Genomic DNA, 24,887 nt, shown 5'->3' with positions numbered 1-24,887 from the left:
CAAGAATGAACTTGTGAGGAAAAATCATGCTTTAAAATGACAACCTCATCTCCATCAACAACGAAATACACCTCCGGAACAACCACCACCACGACAATTGCAACGATTGTAGCTACTGCGAGGACAACAATATTGCCTCATCCTCCTCCACCGTTTCAGTATATTGATGCGCTGCCTAAGACACAATATGAGCTTAAGAAGCCTACATGTATTCAATGCGGCAATATTGCCCATTCTAGGTGAAAGGGAAATCTTTTTTATTTGTTGTTTTAATTTTATTTTCATATGTAGTTATGATTTTTTTTTGTGTAGCAATTTCCCCCAAAAGAGCAAATGATTTTAGTTTGGTTGTTAAATGTTATTATCCGATTTTTGTTTGGTCAAAAGTTGTAGGACTATGGTAAAATTTGCAAACTCTGCAATTCAGTTTAAATATTTGATTAGTTTAGTCCATTTGAGTTCTAACAAATTCATTATTGGTATTTGAAAATAATTCTTTTAGGGGTTTGTTGGGAAGAGAAAGAACACAAAAAAGAAAAGAAGGGAAAAGAGAGGGGAAAAAAGGCAAAAAAGAAGAAGAAATAAATAAACAAATAAGAAAATAAATATTTTAATATTAAGAAAAAGGAAAAAAAATTAAACACATGGTACATTTGACGCATGTCACCAAATAATGATAGTAAATGGTTGAGTGGTATTTTTGTAATGATGCAATAATGTTAGTGGCATATTTATAAGTTTTAAAAGGTTGGTAGCAAAAATTATAAATTAACCAAAGTTGAGTGGCATCTGGTGTGATTTACCCTAAAAGAAAAAAATAAAAAACGTGGAAGAGAGAAAAAGAAATAAGGAAAAAACATAAGTTTCGGGGCTCACAATTAAAAAAACTTGAAAAATTAAAGACATGATATCCAAGTCAGCATTTAACGTGCTACGTGTTATTTTCGTTACACTTTTAACGGCAGATAATGGTAAGTGACCAAATTGTTATCAATTGGTAACGTTAGTGACTAATCATAATAATTAAAACATCAGTGACCAAAACATAAACATAAACAAACATAAAGGGACTATTTTTGTAGTTTTCCCATTCATTTTTTATTCTTTCTGTATTGGGATATTGCCCTTCTTTTAAAGCCCTCACATTAAAACAAAACAAAACAATACAAAAACAAAAAATCCTTTGCAACTTAAACCTGTTTCGAGCTTTTGAAGTTATTCTCACAATGGCGGACTCGCAGCTGAAACAATGCCAATGGAACATACGTAGCAGTCAATACCTCGGAGAAATCTCAGCCCTTTGTTTTCTCCACCTTCCCTCTCATCTCTCTTCTTTCCCTTTTCTCCTCGCCGGTATAACTTTTCTTCCTTCAAAAACACCACTTCCTCCCCAAAATTTTTCTTTTATTTTAAAGCCTTAATTATTATTTTTACTCTTTTGATATCAGGTACTGGTTCTCAAGTTCTTCTTTATGATCTAGAATCATCAATGATGATAAAATCTTTTCAAGTCTTTGAAGGCATTCGCGTACATGGACTCATTTGTAGCTTGCTTGATAATACTGCTTTAGGTTGTAAAGTAGTTGTTTGTGGTGAAAAAAGAGTAAAATTATTTAATTTAACCTTTGAATTGGTGTCTAAATCAAATACCCAGAGTGAGTTTTGCGTCGACTTGTGTTTACTTCACTCTTTGCCCAGATTTACTCATTGGGTTCTGGATGCTTTGTTCTTAAAGGTAAAGTTTTTATTTTTTATTTGTATTGTTATTTGAATACTTTGGTTTAAAAGTTTGAACTTGGTTTTTCTATGTTTCATTGGTTGTTAGGACCATTGTCTTGCTATTGGATGTAGTGACAACTCTGTTCATGTTTGGGATATGTTAAAGTCTAGTTTGGTTCTTCAAGTTCCATCTCCAGGTTAGTTGTATTTAAATTATGGGAATCTTTTATATACCTTATTCACCATTTTCATGTTGTTACAGCAAGTGTTTGAGTTTTTTTATTGATTATTTTTTGAAAAAAAGAAGCTTTATTTCCTTTTGTAACGTTTATCCTTGCACATTCCTTTTAACTTATATGTAGATAGGTGCCTTTTGTATTCCATGCGATTATGGGGTGACAATCTTGAGGCTCTTCGAATTGCTTCTGGTACAATTTATAATGAGGTGGCTTGTCTTTCCTTGTTATGAATACTTCTCTTTCTCTGTAATGCTTTCTCATTCTTTGGAATCCCTTTTAGTGATTTAGTAGATAAAATATCCCTTGATTTTCCAATTATAAGTTCTTTTTGGTTGGAATCAAGGTATTAATTCTTTCGGAGTTTGTAGCTGCCCCTCTCAACAATGCCAGCTCCAAGATTTGAACTTAAGAACTTCCTGAAAGTACAATGGTCAATTATAAGTTTTTCTGGTTCTTGCTTACAGTATATAATTCTCAGCCTTTGAAATAACACAAGTATGGTGGTAAAAGTATCATAGACGCCCCCTGTACTACAAGTCAGATTGCATTTTGCTACCTTTACTCAAAAAATGGGCAAATTAGTCATTGTACATTAGATCGAAGAGCAAACTGGTCCTTTCTGTTAAAATTTTTATCTATTTTGACTGTTAAAAACTAATGCGGCTGATAGAGTAACTAGTTAGTTTCATGTGACCTGCCACGTGTACCTTATTCCAACATAGAGGAACCAATTTTTAATGATAGAGTTGGATGGAATTTTTAACAAAAGGACGATTTGCTTTTTGAACTAACGTATAAAGGGCTAATTTGCCCTTTTTTTTTGTAGAGGGAGCGAAATGCAATCTGACTCTTAGTACAAGGGCCTCTATGGTACTTTTACCTCAATATGGTCCTTGGCCAATAACAAGTTGAATGATGGTGAACCTTGGTTGTTTTCATAATGTAATCATTATTATCATCCTTAAAGGGTTACACTTTGTAGGGGTAAACTTCAATACTACTCACCACTAGCATTAAGTGATCTCTTACTAACCAAATGAGTTTAAGCAGATTATAGTCTGGAAAGTCATTTGTCAACATGATTCACCGACTTCAACAAGTTCTGTTAAAGGTTGCATGAATTTAAGCAGCTCAAATTCCAACTTTGCCAAGTGTTATGATCAGCAGTATAAAGCTGTTCATATATGTAGACTTGTGGGACATGAAGGTTCAATATTTCGCATTGTCTGGTCTTCCAATGGAGTCAAACTTGTTTCCGTGTCAGATGATCGGAGGTGAATAGGTTTTTTTAGTACTTTGTTTCTATTTGTTCTACTTAATTGGGTTTATGCAATGGGTTAATATGGTTTCTTTATCCATGTAGTGCTCGTATCTGGACAATACATGATCATGATGATAGAAGGGAGATTGTTGGTCCTGTGCTCTTTGGCCATAGTGCTCGGATTTGGGACTGCTGTATTTCTGATCATGTAAGATTCATGTAATCCTTTTGAACTTGTACTTGCTCTATTCTTTCTGGTATATGTAAAATATAAGAACAGATAACTAAAAAAAATATCTGTGATTGGTTTAAACTGATCTTTTTTATTATTATTATTTCTGTTAGTTAATTGTTACTGCTGGTGAGGACTGCACGTGTCGTGTGTGGGGTCTGGATGGAAAGCAGCTTTGGGTGATTAAGGAACATATGTAAGTTGCGATTCCAGAGTTTTGTCCTCGAGTTTGTTTCTTCTTTTGTGATATTCTATGTGATGTTATATATTGAAGTCTTTGTTGAATTAGCCCTAAAGCTGATCAAACTAGTATTTTATTACAATATAGATATACTAGTATTTTATTACAATATAGATAAATTACTAGAATATTTTTAATGGTGCAGAGGAAGAGGCATTTGGCGATGTTTATATGATCCAAATTCTTCACTTCTTGTTACCGCTGGGTTTGACTCTGCTATTAAAGTTCACCGGTTGCACACTTCTGTTTGTAAGACATTGGACTTGGAAGGAGATGCTGATTCTGAAGATATAATTGAGGGAGCACAGATAAGCATTACTTGCATCCCAAATTCAATGGAGCATGCTGGACTCATGGACAGGTAAAGCTTTTTAATGTATTGGACTGTAAAACTTTCCGGCATATTACCTTTGAAAATTGACATGCCGCCAAGATTCTATTAGTGTTCTCAGCCATAAAAAACCTTACTCTATAAATTAGAAAAATGTTTTTTATAACTTCTGTATGGATCATAGATAGCAATATGTAAGCTTTCCTAGCTCGTGGCACTCTGATTGACATATGATATATCAATGCCTCTAAAAAGTTACAAGACTATTGAATTTTCTGTTATATGGGCTGAATATCTGATAGTTGCTATAATATCTCTATTGAAGGATCAAAACTTGTGCCTTGTGGATCACAAACTTCTGTCGATTTTGTATTGACTGGTTATTTTGTATCATATTCTTACGATGGTCAATTTTCATTGTTCGTTCTGTTGTTGCAGCAAAAGTGAATATGTGCGCTCCTTGTATTTTAAATGTGAAGATACCATTTATGTTGCTACGAATCATGGTTATCTCTATCATGCTCTATTATCTGAGACAGGGGATGTCAAATGGACTGAACTGGTCTGTGTCAATGGAGAGGTTCCAATTGTTTGTATGGATCTGTTGTCAGCAAGCCTTTCCAGAAATCATTGCGGTATAGATGATTGGGTTGCTGTTGGAGATGGTAAAGGAAACATGACTGTTGTTGGAATCACTGGTAATCCTTCCTCACCCAAAGTGGCCTTCACCTTTGCTTGGCCAGCTGGAGCAGAGAGGCAACTCTTAGGAACTTACTGGTGTAAGTCACTTGGATCTAGGTAATAACTTTTCTTTATTGATTAGATTATATCTCGATTTTGATTATCTGGCAGTTATTGCTTGCCTGAGCTGTAAAAACCTATATGCTTGACTGTGAATTTTAAACACATTTATTTATTATTTACTCATTTATAAACCTGTTTGCTGGTTTACTAATATAATAATAGGGTTAAACCACTATTTGGGGCCTGAACTTAGCAATAATTCTCACATTGAGGTCTGAACTTTTTTTTTGGTCAAGTTAGTTCCTTAACTTGATAATTGTTCCCACATTGAGGCTTGAACTTTTTTTTTCCAAGTTAGTCCCTGAACTTGGTACTTGTTCTCATATTGGGGCCTGAACTTGGCAAATGTTCCCACATTGAGGCTTGAACTTTAGAGTTCAAGGAAATATCAGGGACTAACTTGGACAAAAAAAGTTCAAGTCCCAATGTGGGAACAATTGCCGAGTTCAAGCCCCAAAAAGTGATATAACCCATGATAATATGATCGGTAAAGAAGTGACTGGCTCTTATGCTGCATTGTCTGATGCAGAAGCTGTAAATTTACTGCTGATAATCTGGCATTGTCAGTTGAGAGACATATTTGGTATCATGCTTTACTTTGAAGATGTAGAGGATTTTGAAATATCATCTTTTCTCTTAACTAGGTATGTCTTTACCACTAATCCCAGAGGAGTTTTGAAGCTGTGGAGGCTATATGACCCCTCGATATCTGTTTGTCAGGATTCTCAAAGAATATCCCTTATAGCTGAATTCCCTTCGAGCTTTGGAATACGAATTATGTGTTTGGATGCCTCATTTGAGGAAGAAGTATGTATTACCCTTTCTTTTTTTGGTTTTTTTGGTTTTTTTCTTTGTTTACAAGAAGAAGAAGATATATGAATGTTGGTACTAAATATTATGTAATGTATGTTGTACTTAAAACTTTTGCAGGTACTAGTCTGTGGAGATCTGCGTGGTAATCTGATTCTGTTCCCTTTATCAAAAGACCTATTGCTATGCACGGCTGCCACTTCGGGTGTGAAGATATCTCCACTAAGTTATTTCAAAGGAGCTCATGGGATTTCGACTGTGTCCAACGTTTCAGTTTCTAGATTGAGGCACGGTCAAGTTGAAATCCGAACGGTAATATGATCTAAGTTCCCTGTAAAAGGAAAATATTGGAATAATAACTCTTTAACATTTTCTCTTGGGTCATTGTTTTCTCTAGTAAGTTTTTACTATATAAAGATTATAAAAATGAAAATTTCATAATAGATTGAGGAAAAGAGAAAATTCTTGTTAAGGAATTCATATGAACATCCATAAGCCTTAAGAAAGGGAAAAACTGTAAGCTTTTGGGAAATGGCTTGATGCATGTCTGCCTGTATGCACATGTATTTCTTCACGTTCAAGCATTTGTTAGTATGTTAATTATTTTCCCATTTTCCTTTCTTTTTTTTTTTTTCAGACTGGAGCAGATGGGTGCATATGTTATTTAGAATATGATAAGGACCAAGAAAGTTTTGAATTTATAGGAATGAAACAATTGAAAGAATTGAGTTTGATTGAATCTGTCTCCGCTGATTTCAAGTCTGCTGATGATCTGGCAAACCGCAACTATGCTGCTGGTTTTGCGTCAACGGATTTCATAATATGGAATTTGCTAACTGAGGCAAAGGTATTCGTGCCCCCACCCCTCCCTACAAGCTTCTTTAGGTCATATATTTCGATTGCTAAATGTTTTCATTGGCACAGGTTTTGCAAATTCCATGTGGGGGATGGCGACGTCCTCATTCCTATTACCTTGGTGATGTACCGGAGATGAGGAACTGTTTTGCATACGTCAAGGTATGTTTACTTCTATTGTTTACATCTTCATCCTTTGAGAAACATTGGAAAATGCAAATTATTACTTTAATTTATGTGATACACCTGTCTAAGATTGTTGACTTGCATAATAAGGCACCATTGTCAAGCACTCACCTGAAGCCACATCCTTGATATTTCATGGACCATAAAGCATATTCTAGCTCGTGTTTCCTTCCTCAAGTTTGTATATCATTTGTTTTTCAATAATTTTTGCAGGATGAAATTATCTATATTCATAGGCATTGGTTACCAGGAGGCTGTAAAACAAAATTCCCTCGGAATTTACACTTACAGTTTCATGGGAGAGAGATGCATTCCTTATGCTTTGTTTCTGAAAATTCGCAAGTTCAAGGAAATGAAGAGGAAAACTTAGTTGACAAATCTAGTTGGATTGCAACTGGATGTGAAGATGGAACTGTGAGGTTAACTAGGTATGTTGAAAGTTATCCGCCCTTTAGAATGGGGCGGAATGCTTCGTCATTTTGTACACGTATTTTGTTTTATTGGATAAACCGGGGCATGCTGCTATGTCATGCACTTGTGTACTGTAAAAGACACGTACCTTTTATGTCTGTCCATATGTTATTCCCTTGTTTCTCATTGATTCTTGCCCTTTAATAGAGAATCTGATCGTGTTATGGGTGATTAGGTTTGCTCCGGAAATGGAGAATTGGTCTGCATCTAAATTGCTTGGGGAACATGTTGGTGGATCTGCTGTTAGATCAATATGCTTCGTGTCAAAGACACATATAATTCCTTCTGATGTATCCAGCACGCCTGGCTTGGAAAAGGGACAAAACGACACTTCAGATGGCAAACAAAATCCATGTTTGCTGGTTTCCGTTGGTGCAAAGCGTGTTCTGACAACTTGGTTACTAAGGAATAGGAGTCTGGACGAGGAGGAAGAAATATACCCTGAACAAAAGCTCAACAGATGTGAAACCGGGTGTAAACCAACAGTCAAACAGTGTTCATCGATGTCATTTAGGTGGCTTTCCACGAATATGCCAATAAGAAGTCCTACCATGGAAGGAAGAGCAAAAACCATGAGTGCTACCAACAAAATTTCTAGCCTTGATAGTGATGCAAAGACTGGATCAACTCTTATAGAGAAAGAGGGAACAAAGTCAAAAACTTGCTCGGTGAATAAGTATGAAGATGATTGGAGATACCTTGCTGTAACTGCTTTTCTTGTTAAATGTGCTGGTTCCAGGTAAGCTCCTATTTTTCCTGCCTTTTGTTCGCTTTGTTTAATTTAAGGAAAGAAACTATTCCCTTTTCGCTCTATTGCAGGTTGACTGTCTGTTTTGTTGTCGTTGCTTGTTCAGATGCCACGTTAACATTGCAGGCTCTGGTCTTACCACATAGATTATGGTATTCACAAAGGCTCATTATTAATTCCAGTTTCGGTACCTCTGTGTGCATCATGAAATTTAATTTACTCCCTTATAATTTCAGGTTCGATGTTGCTAAATTAGCTTCGATGCCATCCCCGGTTTTAGCATTGCAGCATGCAGTTGTCCCTTTCTGTAATTTAACCCAGATTAGCAGCACATACCTTGTGATAACTGGAGCTACTGATGGCAGTATTACCTTTTGGGACATAACTGAGAGTGTTGAAACCTTTGTTCAACGAGTATCCAGTCTTAATATAGAGAAGTTCATTGATTGTCAGAAACGGCCACGTACAGGAAGAGGAAGTCAAGGAGGACGGCAATGGAGATCACTGAACAGTAGCATGTCTAAGAGAAGACTTGGTGGTGACTCGGTAACTAGAAAAGCTGGAGATGTGGATAATAGCGATTCAAATATTACACCTGACACATCTTCGGAATTAAATGACCTTCAAAAGAGGTTGAAGAACTGTTCTCAAGCCGAGCATGACACTTTGCTCGAGCCAGAGACCAGCAGAACCGATTCCTTAACCGAGATATGTGAAATACAGCCTATACATGTTATGAATAATGTACACAAATCTGGTGTGAATTGTCTCCACGTTTCAGGGGACTTCCAAGGTTCCGAGAACTGTTATCTGTTAAATATTGTCAGCGGGGGTGATGACCAAGCAGTTCATTGTCTTCAACTGAAGCTGACACTGTCATCGACTGAGTTAGATGCTAAAGTTGTGACCTCGGAAACAATAAGATCAACCATTCAGTCCGAAAGTATTGAGAACATTGTAGATTGTAGCAATAAGAACCAGGCCCCGAATCACATCAGATTCCTCAATCAATATAGAATCCCCTCAGCTCATAGTTCTGCTATAAAAGGTCCGTAGTCCTTGTTTGAAAGTAATCCAATATGTGCATTAATTTACTTAATTATGTTTCAACTTGCGATATCTTTGGTTCTGGTTGACATCGTCTTTAGCAGCTGTGCTTCTTCTAGGCTGATTGGGACTTAAAGTCGAATGCTTTCAGTTACCAGCAGTCAGTGCCCCACAGGCCTTGTACTAACAGCAAGCTTTTATTCAATGAAGGCATTTGGACAGATGGGACCTGGGTGTTTTCCACCGGTCTTGATCAGCGCATCAGGTGTTGGCTTGTTGGTGAGCACGGTGAACTAACCGAGCACGCTCTTCTAATCATTAGCGTACCAGAGCCAGAAGCATTAGACGCAAGAGCATGTGGCAGGTCAGTTTAGCATTTATCTGCAATTTTTAGATCATTGGCAATCCTTTATTACAGGTTAAATCTAATCACGGTTCTTTTAATCGGTGTTTGTTAGGAACCACTATCAGATTGCTGTTTCCGGAAGAGGGATGCAGATGGTCGAGTTCTTCCTACCTTAACAATAAAAAGATTTCACAGAAGCCACGACATATAAGATATAGGTACCACCTTGTTGTGCAACTATTTTTGTGCCAGTTCCACACTCATTTAACAGTTTACATATAGCTGTCTGACCCGGATTAGTCAACCATTTTCCCCCGAGTACCGGTTGACCCGTGAATCCAAAGAGGGTGGTCTGACTTACCATGTTTTCTATTTCCGTTTACGAGCAAAGTGCCTTCAGACTTGGCTCATTTAACCCTAACCAGGACGGATCAAGGGTTACATTACATTACATTACATCTTACAGTACTAATATGTAAAATTCAATGAAAATATGAGTGTCATTACTTTGATTCTAGTTTCAATCAGTACAATCTATTTTGTATTTTTTTTCAAATGGTTGAGATTTTTAGCTGCCTAATAAACCTCGAGTTGGTTCAGTTTAGTCCTGTCAAAGTCAAAGGGTGCCTATATCGACTAAGTATTAGCTCAGTTAACATAATTGGCAAAGGTGGAAGTCTTGGAATTTGAGTACCCACGGTTGAGATCCACCGTGCATAATTATGTGTCAATTATATACATGCGGGTTTTCAAGTCTTACCTTATAATATGTAAGTTTTAGTTTGGTTAGTTAATCATCGTATGGATTGTTTCGTTTCTTAATTTGTTTATATTGTAATTATTTGATTATACACCTTATTTTAGGGGTGAGTGTTTAATTAAATTGAGTCAAATTGAGTGAAAGAATTTTGACTCACGAGTTCTATTTTATCATACTAACTTAATTTGAATTTTTTTTGAATATAGTAGAGTGAAATGAAATTTGAGAGTTGCATCGACTTACTGACAATATGAATAAATTTTGAGTTAAAAGAACATAATACCATGTATATATATATGAAAATCCTTTAAAAACAAAATAGGTGATTAAAAAAATAATTAATATGATAAATTTGATTTGATAATTTCTTCATATTTATCATACATGTTTAATATTTTTTTCATAAACTTTAATATTTTTATAAAATTTTGGGGAAAAATAGTTCATAAATATTTTCAATTTTAGAAGATTATTTTAATTTTTTAACTTTTTCGAGAGAGTAATTTATATATTTTCAAAGTTTTTAGGAATCTAAAGGGTACTAACATCACTTTGTTATTTGAATTATTCAAATTATTTGAGTTGTAAAACTTGACTCGAACTCGAAAAATCGAATTGCTTATTTGAATTTATCTAGAGAAACAACTCAATCTAATTAACTTAATTTTTTTTAAATTGAATTGAATTTTATTTATTTGAGTTTTTACTGATGTATTTAATTGATTAAAAAATTATATAAAGTTTCTTCAAAGGTTACGTTGAAGGCGGCTCCCTTACATCTGTATTTTTTTTGGTGAGAAGAAAAAATTAATTACATCAACTGCATAAAACAACCATTAACTTTATCTACTTGTAGTAAGTCTATTATTTCCTTAGGAGCCTCATTAATGACTTGTAAGCTTGATTTCCAGCTTAAACTAAGTTTAGCAAGACGATTCACTACTAAATTCTGATTTCTTGGAAGATGCTTAACCTTCCACTCCCCTTCCGACCGCTTGATGCGCTGAGTTTTTCGAAGCACAGTAATCCCTGAGTTTTCCAAATCCAAATCAGCCAAATTATGGGCGACTTTAAGGTTATCAGTTATGATAATGGCCCGTCTGTAGCCCTTATTTAGCAAAAGAAGGATCCCATCCAGGATGCTCCAAACTTCAGCCTCAAACGGAGAGCATACACCTAAGAAGCGAGTGAACCCCACTATCCAATTTCCATCATGATCTCGAACCACACCTCCTGTTGCAGCATATCTAGAATCTCTAGCCACAGCCTCATCAGTGGATAAGTACACCCAAGTATCTTCTGAATTATTCGTGGGATTTGAACTGGGATTGTTGCTTTTGTGACCACTGTTAGAATTAAGTGACCCGAATCTTTATTTAAATAAAATACAATGGTAAAATAAAATAAAAGTGAAATCCCTATAAAACTATATTTCTTTTATTTTATTTTAGAATAAGGTTTTCTAAACCTTATTAAACTCCATCTATTTGATATTATTAGAATAAGGTGTTTCAATTTTACTACACTCCTATTAGAATATGGTTTTACAAGCTTATAAATAGACATAATCTACTCCTCTTGTAATTATTCAAATTCGACATAGTGGATTTTCTTCTCCTCTGCCTATGATTTTTTATCCTCTTTGGAGGGGTTTTTTCACGTTAAATTTGTGTGTTCAATTTCTCAATTTATTCTGCTATTTTTTTACTTAATTGGGTCGATCCTAACAAGTGGTATCAGAGCTAGTTTAATTTTCATAGATCAACCCATTCAGAGATGGCAGCAACAAGATTTGAAATTGAGAAGTTTGATGGTGAGACAAATTTCAATATGTGACAAGTTCGGATGATAGCAATTCTAGTTCAAACTGACTTGAAAAAGGTTGTTATCGGGAAAAAGCCTGAGAATCTAAATCAAACAGAATGGGAAGAGCTTGATGAAAAGGTCTTGTCTGCAATCCAGTTGTGCCTCGCGAATACGGTATTGCAGGAGGTATTGATGGAGAAGACCTCATCTGCTTTGTGGAAAAGGTTAGGAACTCTTTATGCGACTAAGTCTCTGGTTAAACGTTTAGTGTTGAAACAATGTCTATTTACGTTTCACATGAACGAAAATGAGCTTATTAGAGATCACATCAGTCAATTCATTATTCTTTTAAATGATTTAAAGAACGTTGACGTTCATATTGACGATGAAGATCAAACTATGCTATTATTGTGCTCTTTACCCCATTCATACAAGTATTTTAGGGAGACCTTGATTTAAGGTAGAGACAAACTCTCGTTCGAAGATGTGAATGGTCATTTGTTGAGTAGAGACAAACTCGACAATGAGTCTGGTTTGGATAGCAAGACAGATAGACAAGCTTCCGTTTTGGTAGCATCAAAGAAATGAGAAAAAAGGTGTCGTTATTGTAAAAAGTTAGGTCACGTCAAAGTAAATTGTTATAAACTGCGAAATAAAAGAGCTATTGAGAGTAACGGGGAAGATGTAGCTGGTGCTAATTTGGCCGATGAAAGCAGTGATGATTTCTTGTTAGTGTCAACGAGCGATAACTTCGAGCTCACATCCGAGTGGATCCTAGATTCGGGATGTTCTTTCTACATGTGTCCTAATAAAAAATGGTTCTCCACATACAGTTCGATTGAAGGTGGAGTTGCACACATGGGAAATGATTCATCTAGTAAGGTAATTGGTATTGGTACTGTTAAAATTAGGATACACGATGGGACGATTAGAACATTCTCATATGTCAGGTATGTACCTGATTTACGAAAGAATCTCATCTCCTTGAGTATTTAAGAATTGAAAGGATGCAAAATCAATATCGAGTCTAGTGGCATTAAAGTATCTCGTGGAGCTCTCGTTTTGTTAAAAGGTAAAAGAACTGACAGTCTTTATATTCTGGAAGGTTCTACAGTGACCGGTGAAATCAGACGTCCCTCGTCTATTACGGAGTCGAATTCAACTTGTTTGGAGAAGAGGAAACTTGGTCATAGGAGGGAAAAAGGTATGACCGTTTCGTTAAAGATAGGTTCTTTTTTGGATGCAAATTTTGAAAAGTAAGGGCACTGTGTTCGTGAAAATCAGACTCGGGTTAATTTTAATTCGACAGTGCACAAGTCGAAGGTTAGAAGTCTTCCAGCTTCTAAGTACAGATTCAACTCAGTTAATTCCCTGCATAGTTCAAGATAGGCCCGTGGCCGGCCTTGGCAAAGATGGCGTTGTAAGAATTTATGTCAAGGTGAAGATTGTTAGAGTTGTGTGACCAAAATTCTAAGAGATTGCTTGCAAGTCAAGTTAAACAAAATATATTTTCTTTCTAAAAGATTTAATATTTATTAGTATAATATATTTAGCATTTATTAGCATAGTTTATTTGACCTACTAATTTAGCCTATAAATAGGTTCTTTTGCAACCTTAGAAAATATACCCATTAGAGATTAGAACTCATAATGCATTTAGAGAATTTTGTGTTTACATTTTGAAGGTTCTTTGTTTTCGGGTTTTTGGGGTTTAGTTTTTATCTCCATCTTTTGTACTCTTCGTTCTTTTGCCATTATAGTAAAATTATCTTTGCCAGTGGTTTTTTATCCTCTTTGGAGGGATTTATCCATGTTAAATTTGTGTGTTCAATTTCTCAATTTATTCTGCTATTTTTTACTTGTTGCTTAATCGGGTCGATCTTAACAACCACCAAGATGTGATTTGTATTGGCAAGGCCAATAGCTAGAGACTTTCACCACTTCAGTTGCTGTCCAAGAAATATTTTGAAAGATGAATAAATTCCTATTCTTCCAGATACGCCAAGCGATTAATCCAAAAAAAATGACCAAGTGAGACTACTACCCTACAATCTTTCATGAAAACAAAGGTTAAGTAAAAGCCAATCCTGAAAGGAGACAGAGAAGAACCTTTGTTTTAGCTGATCTGGAAGCACAAGCATCCACACATTTTTTGCGGAAGGACAATCTCGAAGAACATACGCCAAATCCTCAAAGTCATGCCCACACAAGGTACAAGAGTTGGTGTGACTAATTCCCCATCTAGTACGTTCTGAATTAGTAAGAAGTCTTTGTTTAAAAGCTAACCAAAGAAAAACCCTCACTCTCTGTGGACCCGAATATTTCCAAGTAGTCTTCCAATGCTCCTATTGAAAATTCCAAGTGTCATCTTTTAAAGTCCAATAAGCACTACGAACTAAGAAGACCCCTGACGCTGAACGATCCCATATCATTCTATTCGAACCGGAATCAGGATATGTTGGGGGAATACTAGTAATCTTTCTAATCTAAATTGACCATCTAAATTGACGCTGAACCAGACACGAAATAGATCCAAGTTCTAGCTTCTATCTAAATTGACCATCTCCCTAACACAACAATCCAAATCAAGTTTAGCATAAGATGGAATTTTTTAGATTAAAGGGCCCATACTTGGAATCCAAGTATCTTTCCAACAGCAGGCACTGGCACCATCTCCAATAGACTAAACTAAATTCTCTCGAAGTAGCGGCCATATTTTAGAAAGTGACCTCCATAAGTGGGAGCACTAATTCCTGGTAATAGAATCTGGAAGCTGCTCTTTCCAACCATACTTAGAGTAGAGGACGCGAACCCAAAGCACATTGCTTTTAGAAACAAAGCTAAAACCAATCTTCATAAGAAATGACGAATTTTGGTTGCTCAAATACCTGAAACCAAGCCCGCCTGGATCCCGTGGTTGACATATAGATTCCCATCCCACTAAAGACATTTTAAAATGACCATCTGCATATCCCCAAATAAATTGTCTAACCAATATTTCAATATCAATGCAAACACCTTTCAGAATCATCAAAGACTGCATAAAATAATTAAGGATGGAAAGAAGTACTGATTGAGCCAAGGTGATTCTTTCTGCTATAGATAACTTCCTCGCATCCCAATTCTACAATTTTTGCCTTACCTTATCAACAACAAAACTCATAATATTGTTGGTTACCCTATCGTGAAGAAGAGGAAAACCTAAATAAGTGCCAAGATTTTGAACTTTCTGGAATCTGAATAGTTGACTAATTTGATTGCGGACATCAACTCCAGTAGTCTTGGAAAAGAAGATATTGCTTTTCTTAACACTGATTCTGTGCCCCAAAATCTTACAAAATTGAGTAAGAATGCTATCCAATAACTGTGCTTGGTCAAGTTGAGCTTTGCAAAAGATCACCAAGTCATCAGCAAAGAATAAATGAGAGACTGTAGGTCCTGTACGTGATAGATGAATTGGATCCCAATTACCGATATCCATTTCAACTTGAATAAAATGGCCCAACCATTTTGAGTAGGCACGCCATTCCAAAGAATTTGCATAGAAGAGGAATATATAGCTAACATAATCACTTTTAGTAAAAAAACAAGGATCCCAGCCGCAATCAAGGAAGCACTTATAAACTCATAACTAACTCTGTCGTAAGCTTTCTCTAAATCCAGCTTAATAGCCATCCAATTCCTTTCCTTCCGTTTACACCGCATAGAATGAATGACTTCTTGCGCTAAAACAATGTTGTTAGAAATGTTTCGACCAACTATAAATCCAGCTTGTTCTTGATAGATTAGTTTAGGAAAAATCGCCTTAAATTGGTTTGCAATCACTTTCATCACCAACTTATAAAGAACATAACACAAGCTAATGTGCCAAACGTGACTGAAATCCACAGGACCCTATTTTTTGGGGATAAGAACAATCAACGTATTATTCAAATCTTGCTCGATCAGCCTACCAGCAAAGACATCTTTAACCCACTGACACACATCATTACCAAGGATATCCCATTGACTTTGGAAGAAATGAGCATGAAAACCATCAGTTCCAAGAGCTTTCAATGGAGCCATGTCGAATAACGCCCTTTTAATCTCCTTATCAGTGATAGCATCCTCCAAAAAAGTAGTCTCTAAAGGATTAATACGAGGAAAACCAAAATTAGGAATGTCCCTCAAGACAGGGGGAACCTTACCATAAAGTCTTTCAAAGAATTCCATTGCCTTAGATTGCCAGATATCTTGATCTGAACACCATTCCCCATTATCAATATGTAAAGTTGTGATTCAGTTGAATTTCCTTCTCTTGATCGTACGATTGTGATTTTTTTTTTATTTTGATCCCCCAATTGAAGCCAGTCACATCGAGCATTTTGTCTCTAAAGTAAGTCATCATGGTCAAGAATGTTTTCCAACTCATCCCGAATTTCCATATCTTTTTTAGCTAAATGAATAGGGGTAGAGTAATTTAAGGCATTTTGAATATTGTTGAGCGATCTCATGAGATTTTGCTTATGAGTACCCAAAAAGCCATACACATTCCTGTTTCAAGCTTTAACAAAATAAGTAATTATTTAAGGACTCAACCATATTACCTACAAAATTCCACTTCTCTCTGACAAAATTGGAGAAATCATTGTGCTACATCCATCCTGCTAAAAATCTAAAAGGTCTGCCTTTAGGTATACTAAGGTCTGGTCTAGTAGACAATAAGAGAGGTCGATGATCAGACTTAATGCGAGTGAGGTGATAGACTAAACACTGGGGAAAAATTGTCATCCATGCGTCATTTGCTAAAGCCCGATCAAGTTTGACAAAAATATCACATCATTGCCAAGTGTAAGAAGGTCCGCTATACCCCAAGTCTTACAACTCACAAGAATCAACAAAATTACCAAATAAATCACAACGCTTACCTACGGTAAAATGACTTTTCTTAGCCGCATGTGATAAAATGGCATTGAAATCCCCCATAATTAACCAAGGAATAGGTTGATTTGGGATTACAGATTTTAACCCCTCCCAAAGAAGCTTTCGTTTTGACCTATCAGTGTAACACCTCTAACCAATATCCGTTGCCGGAACAGAGTTTAAGAGCATTACCAGGGTTTACCAATCAGACTCAAATATTTCATATTACTTCACATTCATATCAGAAATTAGTCATAAATTTGTCATATTGTCCCTTATACGAGCCCTTAAGGCCCAAAACATACACTAGAAACAAGTCGGGACTAAATCAAAAACTCAGAAAATTTTTCGTAAAATTTCAAAATTTTTCAAGGTGCAGAGGACACACGCCCGTGTGGCTCACACGGCCAAGGGACACACTTGTGTTTTAGGCCGTGTGATCTTTGAAGTAGGGCACACGATCATGTCCCAAGCCCGTGTAACTCTCTGACTTGCAATACATTTAAGAGCAGGGGTCACACGACCAAGCCACACGCCCATGTGCTAAGCTGTGTGATCAATTTTGAGCATTTTGTTTTAAAAATTTAAGATGCATGGGGCATACAGCTAGAACACACGCCCATGTGTTAGGCCGTGTGTCACACACGGTTGAGACACACGTCCGTGTCTCTGTCCGTGTGGACAAAATAAGACCATTTCCAAGCCTTATTCTTCACCCAATTTCACCTTCCACCCATATAAATATTTAAACACATTTAAGAGCCAATTCAAGACATTTAAATCTAGCCAAATTCAGGTCTTATGCATGACATATTAATACCTATGATCAAATGTCCAACTTACCAAGATAGCCTAATACTTATAAACATATTTTACCAAATACACTATCATAAACTAATATCCAATATACTTATATGATTTTTCTCATTCAACCCTTTAAACATACTCATCAAGCAAATTAAGACTATTTACATATCAAAACATATCATTTAATAGCCATTTCACTGGCTAATTTCAACCAACATTAAATTGCTATCAATGGTAACATTTAACATGTACATGCCATTATTACCAAAATTAGTTTACTATTTATATATACCAAAAAGTTTAAGGGATAGTGTGATGTAGCTCCGACCAGCTTCCAACCTTTACGAGCCTCCGAGTACTATAAAACAGAAGAAATAAGACAGAGTAAGCACTTAATGCTTAGTAAGTTCGTATAACGGGAAATTAACTTACCATTCATTTACTTATGTAATAAACATGCGTAATACATCCAAAGCAATTTGGCAATTAGCCTAACACATATAACCTCAACGAACATGTTAGTCACGTATTTCATGTGAATAAAAAAAACAAGGATGAGCTCATCAGGTATCGAGTTTCCAAGTATTTCTTGCATATACAGATAATAGTTTCATTTTGATTTCACATGTTCTTATGTCAAAATTTCACCCGTTGAATCATTTGAAATCTCGATGGATACTTGGGTAGTACATCTGAAGTGTACAATACTATAAATCTGTCAATTCATATTCGGGAGTGTTTTTATGAGCACTTAAATAGAAAAGCTCTCTCTCAAGCACTATAACGGGAAGCTTAGTGAACCTTGTAACGGGAAGCTTATCCGGGCAATATAACGAGAAGCTCATAAAGAGCCTATAACGGGTAGCTTCGAAGAGCAATTAATGGGTGGCTTCGAAGAGCAATTAACGGGAAGCACCGGATAGCCATATAACAGGAAGTTCAAGCAGCACTAACGGGAAGCTCACAAAGAGCCTTTAATCGGGAAGCTCACAAAGTGCCATATAACGAGACGCACATAAGAGCTGCAGTGTGCCTACAATACATATAGGGTTACAACTGATGGGATGCTCCGAAGAGCATTTAACGGGAAGCTCGCAAGAACACTATAACAGAAAGCTTGAGAGGGCTTGTAATGGGACACTCTTTCGAGCTACAGTACATCAACAACATATGCAGGAACCCTACCATTTCGAGAAACAGAACCTTGTATCCATCGAATCTCATTATCCAAACGGAACTTATTTATTTATTAGGGATTTTCAATTACAAGATCAATTACATACACATATATGACATTTAGACAATTTACATATTCAACACTCAATATAAGCATATAAATATACACAATTAAGTTACACGAACTTACCTCGACAATTGTTCGTAACTTGTAAACTACTAATCCTATAATTTTTTTCCACGATCGAACTCCGTTTTTTATCTATCCAGATCATACGAGTAAATTTAACATCAATTTAATACAATTTACATTCAATTCAATCCAAGTCACATCTTAGGCCATTTTGCCCCTATACTTTTAATTAATGACGATTTCCTGTCTAAGCTCAGAAAATGAAATTCATTTAATTTAATCCTTTATCCCAAGCCTAGATATTTTCATATATATCAATAGTATCCCATGAATTCCATGACATTTTAAAATTTTTCCATAAATTCAACAACTTTTCAATTTAATCCCTAAATCATGATTTCATCCAAAATCCTTTAATAAAATACCTTTAAATATCCATCAACATATCAATTTTATCATCTAATAACTAAAATCATATAAACTTATCAATGGTATCTTCCAAAACTTTCAACAAAATCAAAAACTAATGAAATAGTTAGTTGAACCTAATTGTAAAAGTCCCAAAACATAAAAATTACAAGGAAATAGCAAGAATTAAACTTACATGAAGCAAATATTGAAAAATCAGTTTAAACTCTCTTCAATGGCTGTTTTAGAACTGAAAAATGATGATGAAAATGTCTAGAATTTTAATTTTCCTTTTATTTCACTTAAATTTGGCAAAATTTATAATTTTTCCCTTATTTCACACAAATTTCTTGATTTTTCTATGCTTATGCCGCCTCAACCATCCCATGTAGGTCCAATTGCCCTTTTAGTCCTCCTTTATTTACTATTTGTGCTATTTAATCACTATTTCTTTAATTAGTAAGTTTTGTACCCTTTTCAATTTAGTCCTTTTTAATTAATTAACTACCAAAAAATTAAAATTTTCTAACGAAAATTTAATTATAACTTAATGAAACTCTGTAAATATTTATAAAAATATTTTAGCTCGGTTTATAGGATCAAGATCTCGATACCTCTTTTCTAAACCACTTAACCTAATAAAGCCTTATAAAACATAAATTACTAATTCAAAAATCTTTTAAAAACTACATTTGGCTCGTAAATATTAAATAATATAAATTTACGAGCTTATTTACCGGATTTGGTGGTCTCAAACCACTGTTTTCGACATCACTAAAAATCAGGCTGTTACAATCTGGGCAACCATACACAAAAGAAATAAGAAAAGAATTATTGGGAATAAAATTATCAACACGAAAAAAAAATAAATTGGGGATGATTTTGAATGATTTTAATTTGAATAGAATCCTTCAACTTCACCCAGATACCACCTGAAAAACCAACGGCTTCAACCTGATGTGAGCAATTAAATCTCAATTTCTCAATAATAAAATGTCATTTTACCACTCACTCTCGGTTCAACCAAACAAACAATATCTGGCCTATGCTCCGCATTGTATTCCTGAAAAGCTCGAATAAAATTCCTCTAGCACTCCCTTGATAATTCTATGTAAAAAATTTTAGATTTAGCCCCATAATAAAATTAAAATAAATTGATTTAATGCTAAGAAAAGTACAATACAACAAACCCCAAATTTGAAGAAAAAATTCATAAGAAACAAAAGAACGGGAAATTTCAGCCTTACTGTCCAGGGAGATTATCTCCCTCTTGTTGTTCATTAGTTTTAGTGAAAACTTCATAATCGAATTTGGTTTTGGAGAAAACAGAAGTGCTCTCTGCTAGTTGCTCCATAGATTCCATCAACGACACACGTTGAGATCTAGAGGTTTTGAGTCAAGTATTATTGCCATGAAGAATTTTATTATGTTTTTTAGAAATTTCTCTACCTCTGTTTCTAATTCCATTTCCCGAACCGAAAAACCCCACTAGAGACGGACCCAAGGTGTTGTTTGAAGAAGGAGCACTGTTTTTGTTATTGAAATTTTTACTTTTAGGAAAGACCACCGCCGAATGCTTGCCGGAATCGAGACTTCCCACTTTCACCACCATTTCGTTTCTATCATGCCCATCAATTTTTGGGTTTGCTCGAAAAGTTGAAGCCTCACCTTCGAGATGGAGAACCACCTCGGTGTTAGATTCGCTTTGCACTCCTGTCGCCACAAGGGTTCAACTGCAACTACTAGTGTCATGGGTTGCGCATGGGAGCCCATAACCATGACACATTCATGTGATCCATCGAGTGGGAAGGAGGTCATTCGGCCCGATCGGACTGACCCATTGCTTGAAGAGATTGAAGGCCCATCTACAAGCTTGTCACATATGGAAACATAATCTTCGAGGATATGCAATCGTAGATTTGATATGTAATCTTAGAAGATATGATTTTGTAATCTTAGAGATTTGATTTGTAGATACCATTCGATCTTAGCCGTTCATGTACTTAATCTGTACCGTTGGATTTGGGAAGGCTCTACTATAAATAGAGGCCTCTCCCCTCATTGTAAATCACTTGAGTTTTGAGGAGTAATAAGAGTGCTTGAGAGTATTCACTCAAACTAATTTCTCTCTTGTGTTCTTGACATTCGGTGGCTTGTTCTTATTTCGTTCTTCGTTCATCCTTGTTTGATCTTCGAGTTGCTTTCGTTTGTGTTGTTTTCAAAGGGGGAATTCGATTGAATCCTCAACTTGTGGGAGTTAGGCTGACTTAGGTGTTTTTGGAAGTAAGAAACTGCCTAAGGCAGTACGGATTGTGAGGCAAAAATCCTAAGTCCGTGACACTAGCAACAACAGAGCTATGTTGGGCCACTGATTCCGGACCAAGCTGGTCCAGTAGACCTCGGGCCTAAATATCTAGACTATCCCCAAGGCCCAAGCAATTAGTCGGCTATTTTGTAATTTGTAAGTTTTCATTAATGTTGTTGAGGATCAAACTGGGCCCCACACTTAGTCTAACGTTTTCTTTGATAATCGGGCCAAGACCAATATTAGAGCCCACCTCATTTAGCTTGCCTTTATTACTATTTTTTTACTTAATTCCATCTGACCGTTGTGATGGGAACCAAATTCTTTCTTATGAAAATTTCCATTTATAGTTTCTTTCTCTTTAGATCACCGAGAATCAGACAAATCTCCCTCATAAACATCTTTGTACAAATCCCTATTATTTAGGACCCTAAAACGAGATCCTTCCTTTTCCCTCTCTTGATTTCCTAAGGAATTTTGCACATTTTCTCTAAATTTCCGCATTGATTTCCTTTCTACAATCATCCACGACTCGTAAATTTTGTCCTTTTTCTCCGATCCGTCCATGACCATATTTTGACTTTCCGGTGTCATTTCAGACGAGTCAATTTTCTTTTCATTAGTGGGACCAGAATTTCTAGAGGTACAAAAGTTTTTCACATGAACATACCTCCCACAATGAAAGCAAATTGTAGATAAAGATGCATATTCCACATTTTGTGTTCGACCATTGATCAAGATTTGGGAAACCAAAGGCTTTTCCAAATCAATGTAAACCGCCATTCTAGCAAAGCGACCCTTACCCCTACTGTCGGTGTTCATATCTAACTTGACCACTTTTCCAACCATTTCCCTTATCTCTGTAATAATTTTATGGTTGTACAAGTAACCAAGTAAGCCAAGAAATCTGATCCACACCATCACAACACTTGGATAAGTCTGTGTAGGGTCAAAGGCTAATGTCCAAGGTTGAACAGTCAACTATTGACCAAAAATAGTCCAAGGACCTTCAGAAAGAGCCTTTTCACAATCCAGATCATTTTGAAATTTGACCAGAAAATATCCATTTTCAATATCCATCATGTTTATAGGCTAAAAAATCCAATGTTACAACCAAAAAGTTTTAAAATCACGGTATTCTCCTTGAATGAGAATTTGGTAAATCCTATTCGAGAAGATTATAGAAGGCACGCCATTCACAAATGATTTCTGGATATCCCCTTCCAAGATATCAAGATCTTCTTTTCCTTCCAATCCATTGAAGGTATCCTTAGATGAGTGGCCGATGAGCTTATCTCTCCACAAGGTAGGCTGTTCCGAAGACAGATCAATCATCACGTTAGTACTCGTACATCCGTATTGTTTTTTAAACAAAAAAAAAACTTTGAATATCCTTGCAATCATCTCATCATCAATAATATTTTATTGGATGAGAGATCACGAGACTAAAGACTGAAGATTATTTTTTGGTCCCTCAAAATTTATTCTTTGTTAAAAATAATTCAATTTACTACTTAGCAATTGCAAAACCATATGATAAGCCATTGCTTTGTCTCTTTTTTAAATAAACTGCAAATTAAACACCAGAATAGGTTAATTTGGTTTTAAAATTTTAGGTGATTTTGGGTTTATTGTTTTAAATTTAGGTTTTTCTGATCAAGTCATTACAATTTAAATTATTTTAGATTTTGATCATTTTCAAAGTTTGGATTATTTTGGGTTTATTGTTTAGGATTCAGGATTTTCAAGTCAAGCCATTACGTGTTCAAATCATTTTAGATTTTGACCACTTTTAAGCTTGGATTATTTGAGATTTAAGTTATTTTTTTATTAACATTTCAATTTTGATTCAATATAAATTCATGTATGTATGTGTAAACATTAACCTTATATATAATAGGCTTAATATAATATTTAGTATCTGAACTTGGCACTTTTTTATAATTTGGTATCTAAACTTTTTTTGGCCCAATTTGGTACTTAAACTTTTTTGGTGCCCAATTTGTTATTTGAACTTGACATTTTTCCCTAATTCGATACCTAAGTTGTTTCTTAGGTTCAATTTGGTACCTAAATTTATTAAATATTTTCAATATTAAAAGAAATTCATGTTAAAAAAATAGGTATTGAACTAAGCTTAATGAACTAATATTAAAAAAAGAAAAAAAAAGAGTTCTAAAAACCCAAATTAAAATAGAGTTCTAAAAATAAAACTAAAAGTTATTGAACATATGAAATACAAAAAAATATCATATTATCTGTCACATGCTAGTCATACATTGATTATTTTTGCTACCTCATAAAAAATAGCATTGTTAGTATATTAGAGTAATTTGTAAAATGTTTGACAAGTTCAAGTACTAAATCGAACAAAAAGACAATTAGTACCAAATTAGGAAAAAAAAGGTCAAGTTCAGATACCACATTGCACCTCAAAAAAGATTAAGTACCAACCTAAGAAAAAGTGTTAAGTTTGAGTACCAAATTGAACCAAAAAAAATTAGATACTAAATTAAGAAAAAAATCAAATTTAAGTATCAAATATTATATTAAGCCTATATAATAATATATTGATTTGCTTTGCGCTTCCATTGGTAATATTACTAGAAGTTGATTTAATAAATCATTATATATATTTACACAAAATGGTACTCATTTATATTAATATAAAATTAACAATTTTTTATAATTTTTATAAAAATTTTAATAATTTAATCGTCAAATTTATTAATATAGTTATATTTATTATACATATAAAATTTAAAATATATCCATTAATTTTACCTCCAACCCACTCATTAAATTAAATCACTTTAAATAAACATAAGTAAATGCAATTGGAGACGGTCCACAAACCCATATGGCTAATAAAACAAAATTTGCCACTAAAAACCCAAAATTTCATTAAATAATTAAAAACAATTTGATCCACCAAACCCCAAATCCAGATTTAGCAGTCTCATTAAATAATAATATAAAATATTTGTATCACATTATGTATAAATTAAGCAATTTCTCACCTAAAAAACATTTCCATAATTAATGCGCTCTTATCACCATGCTATCTCAACTTGTCTTACACAATAATTAGCACCAATAATTATTTTTAATTTAATTATTCAAAATTTTAACTGTTAAAATAATTTAAAATTTAATTTTTGTATTTAAAAAAATTGAAATATATATATCTTATGAACTCAGTGACCATATCTTATAATAAATAAATTTGAACGAAAAATATTAATAGGGTCAATAATTGTACTAAAATATTTAAATTAGAAAATAAAATAATTTAATTTT

The 24,887-nt window shown here is 34.8% G+C and overlaps 1 protein-coding gene across 4 annotated transcripts; it reads left to right on the top strand.

Moving 5' to 3' along the window:
• The first annotated feature begins 1,164 nt into the window (after window positions 1-1,164).
• On the top strand, window positions 1,165-9,889 carry LOC107911143 (uncharacterized). 4 transcript variants are annotated; one of them, XM_016839029.2, is made up of 19 exons: window positions 1,165-1,353; window positions 1,449-1,735; window positions 1,826-1,916; window positions 2,082-2,164; window positions 3,009-3,232; window positions 3,322-3,427; window positions 3,565-3,647; window positions 3,838-4,053; window positions 4,462-4,821; window positions 5,472-5,634; window positions 5,758-5,949; window positions 6,275-6,484; window positions 6,562-6,654; window positions 6,892-7,106; window positions 7,325-7,888; window positions 7,969-8,049; window positions 8,134-8,945; window positions 9,155-9,308; window positions 9,403-9,889. In XM_016839029.2, the coding sequence occupies exons 1-19, from the start codon at window positions 1,227-1,229 to the stop codon at window positions 9,464-9,466; spliced, it is 4,125 nt and encodes a 1,374-aa protein (XP_016694518.1). In that variant the 5' UTR covers window positions 1,165-1,226; the 3' UTR covers window positions 9,467-9,889. The 4 variants fall into 4 exon arrangements, with proteins under 4 accessions (XP_016694518.1, XP_016694523.1, XP_016694529.1 ...); XM_016839034.2 differs by lacking the exon at window positions 9,403-9,889 and having other exon boundaries at window positions 9,049-9,279; XM_041106806.1 differs by lacking the exons at window positions 1,165-1,353; window positions 1,449-1,735 and having other exon boundaries at window positions 1,861-1,916; window positions 2,086-2,164.
• The last annotated feature ends 14,998 nt before the right edge of the window (window positions 9,890-24,887 follow it).

The sequence above is a fragment of the Gossypium hirsutum genome, chromosome D12, assembly GCF_007990345.1.
Source record: "Gossypium hirsutum isolate 1008001.06 chromosome D12, Gossypium_hirsutum_v2.1, whole genome shotgun sequence".
Taxonomy (NCBI): domain Eukaryota; kingdom Viridiplantae; phylum Streptophyta; class Magnoliopsida; order Malvales; family Malvaceae; genus Gossypium; species Gossypium hirsutum.
Note: the sequence above shows the minus strand (reverse complement) of the source record. Positions and strands in the feature narration are given on the sequence as shown.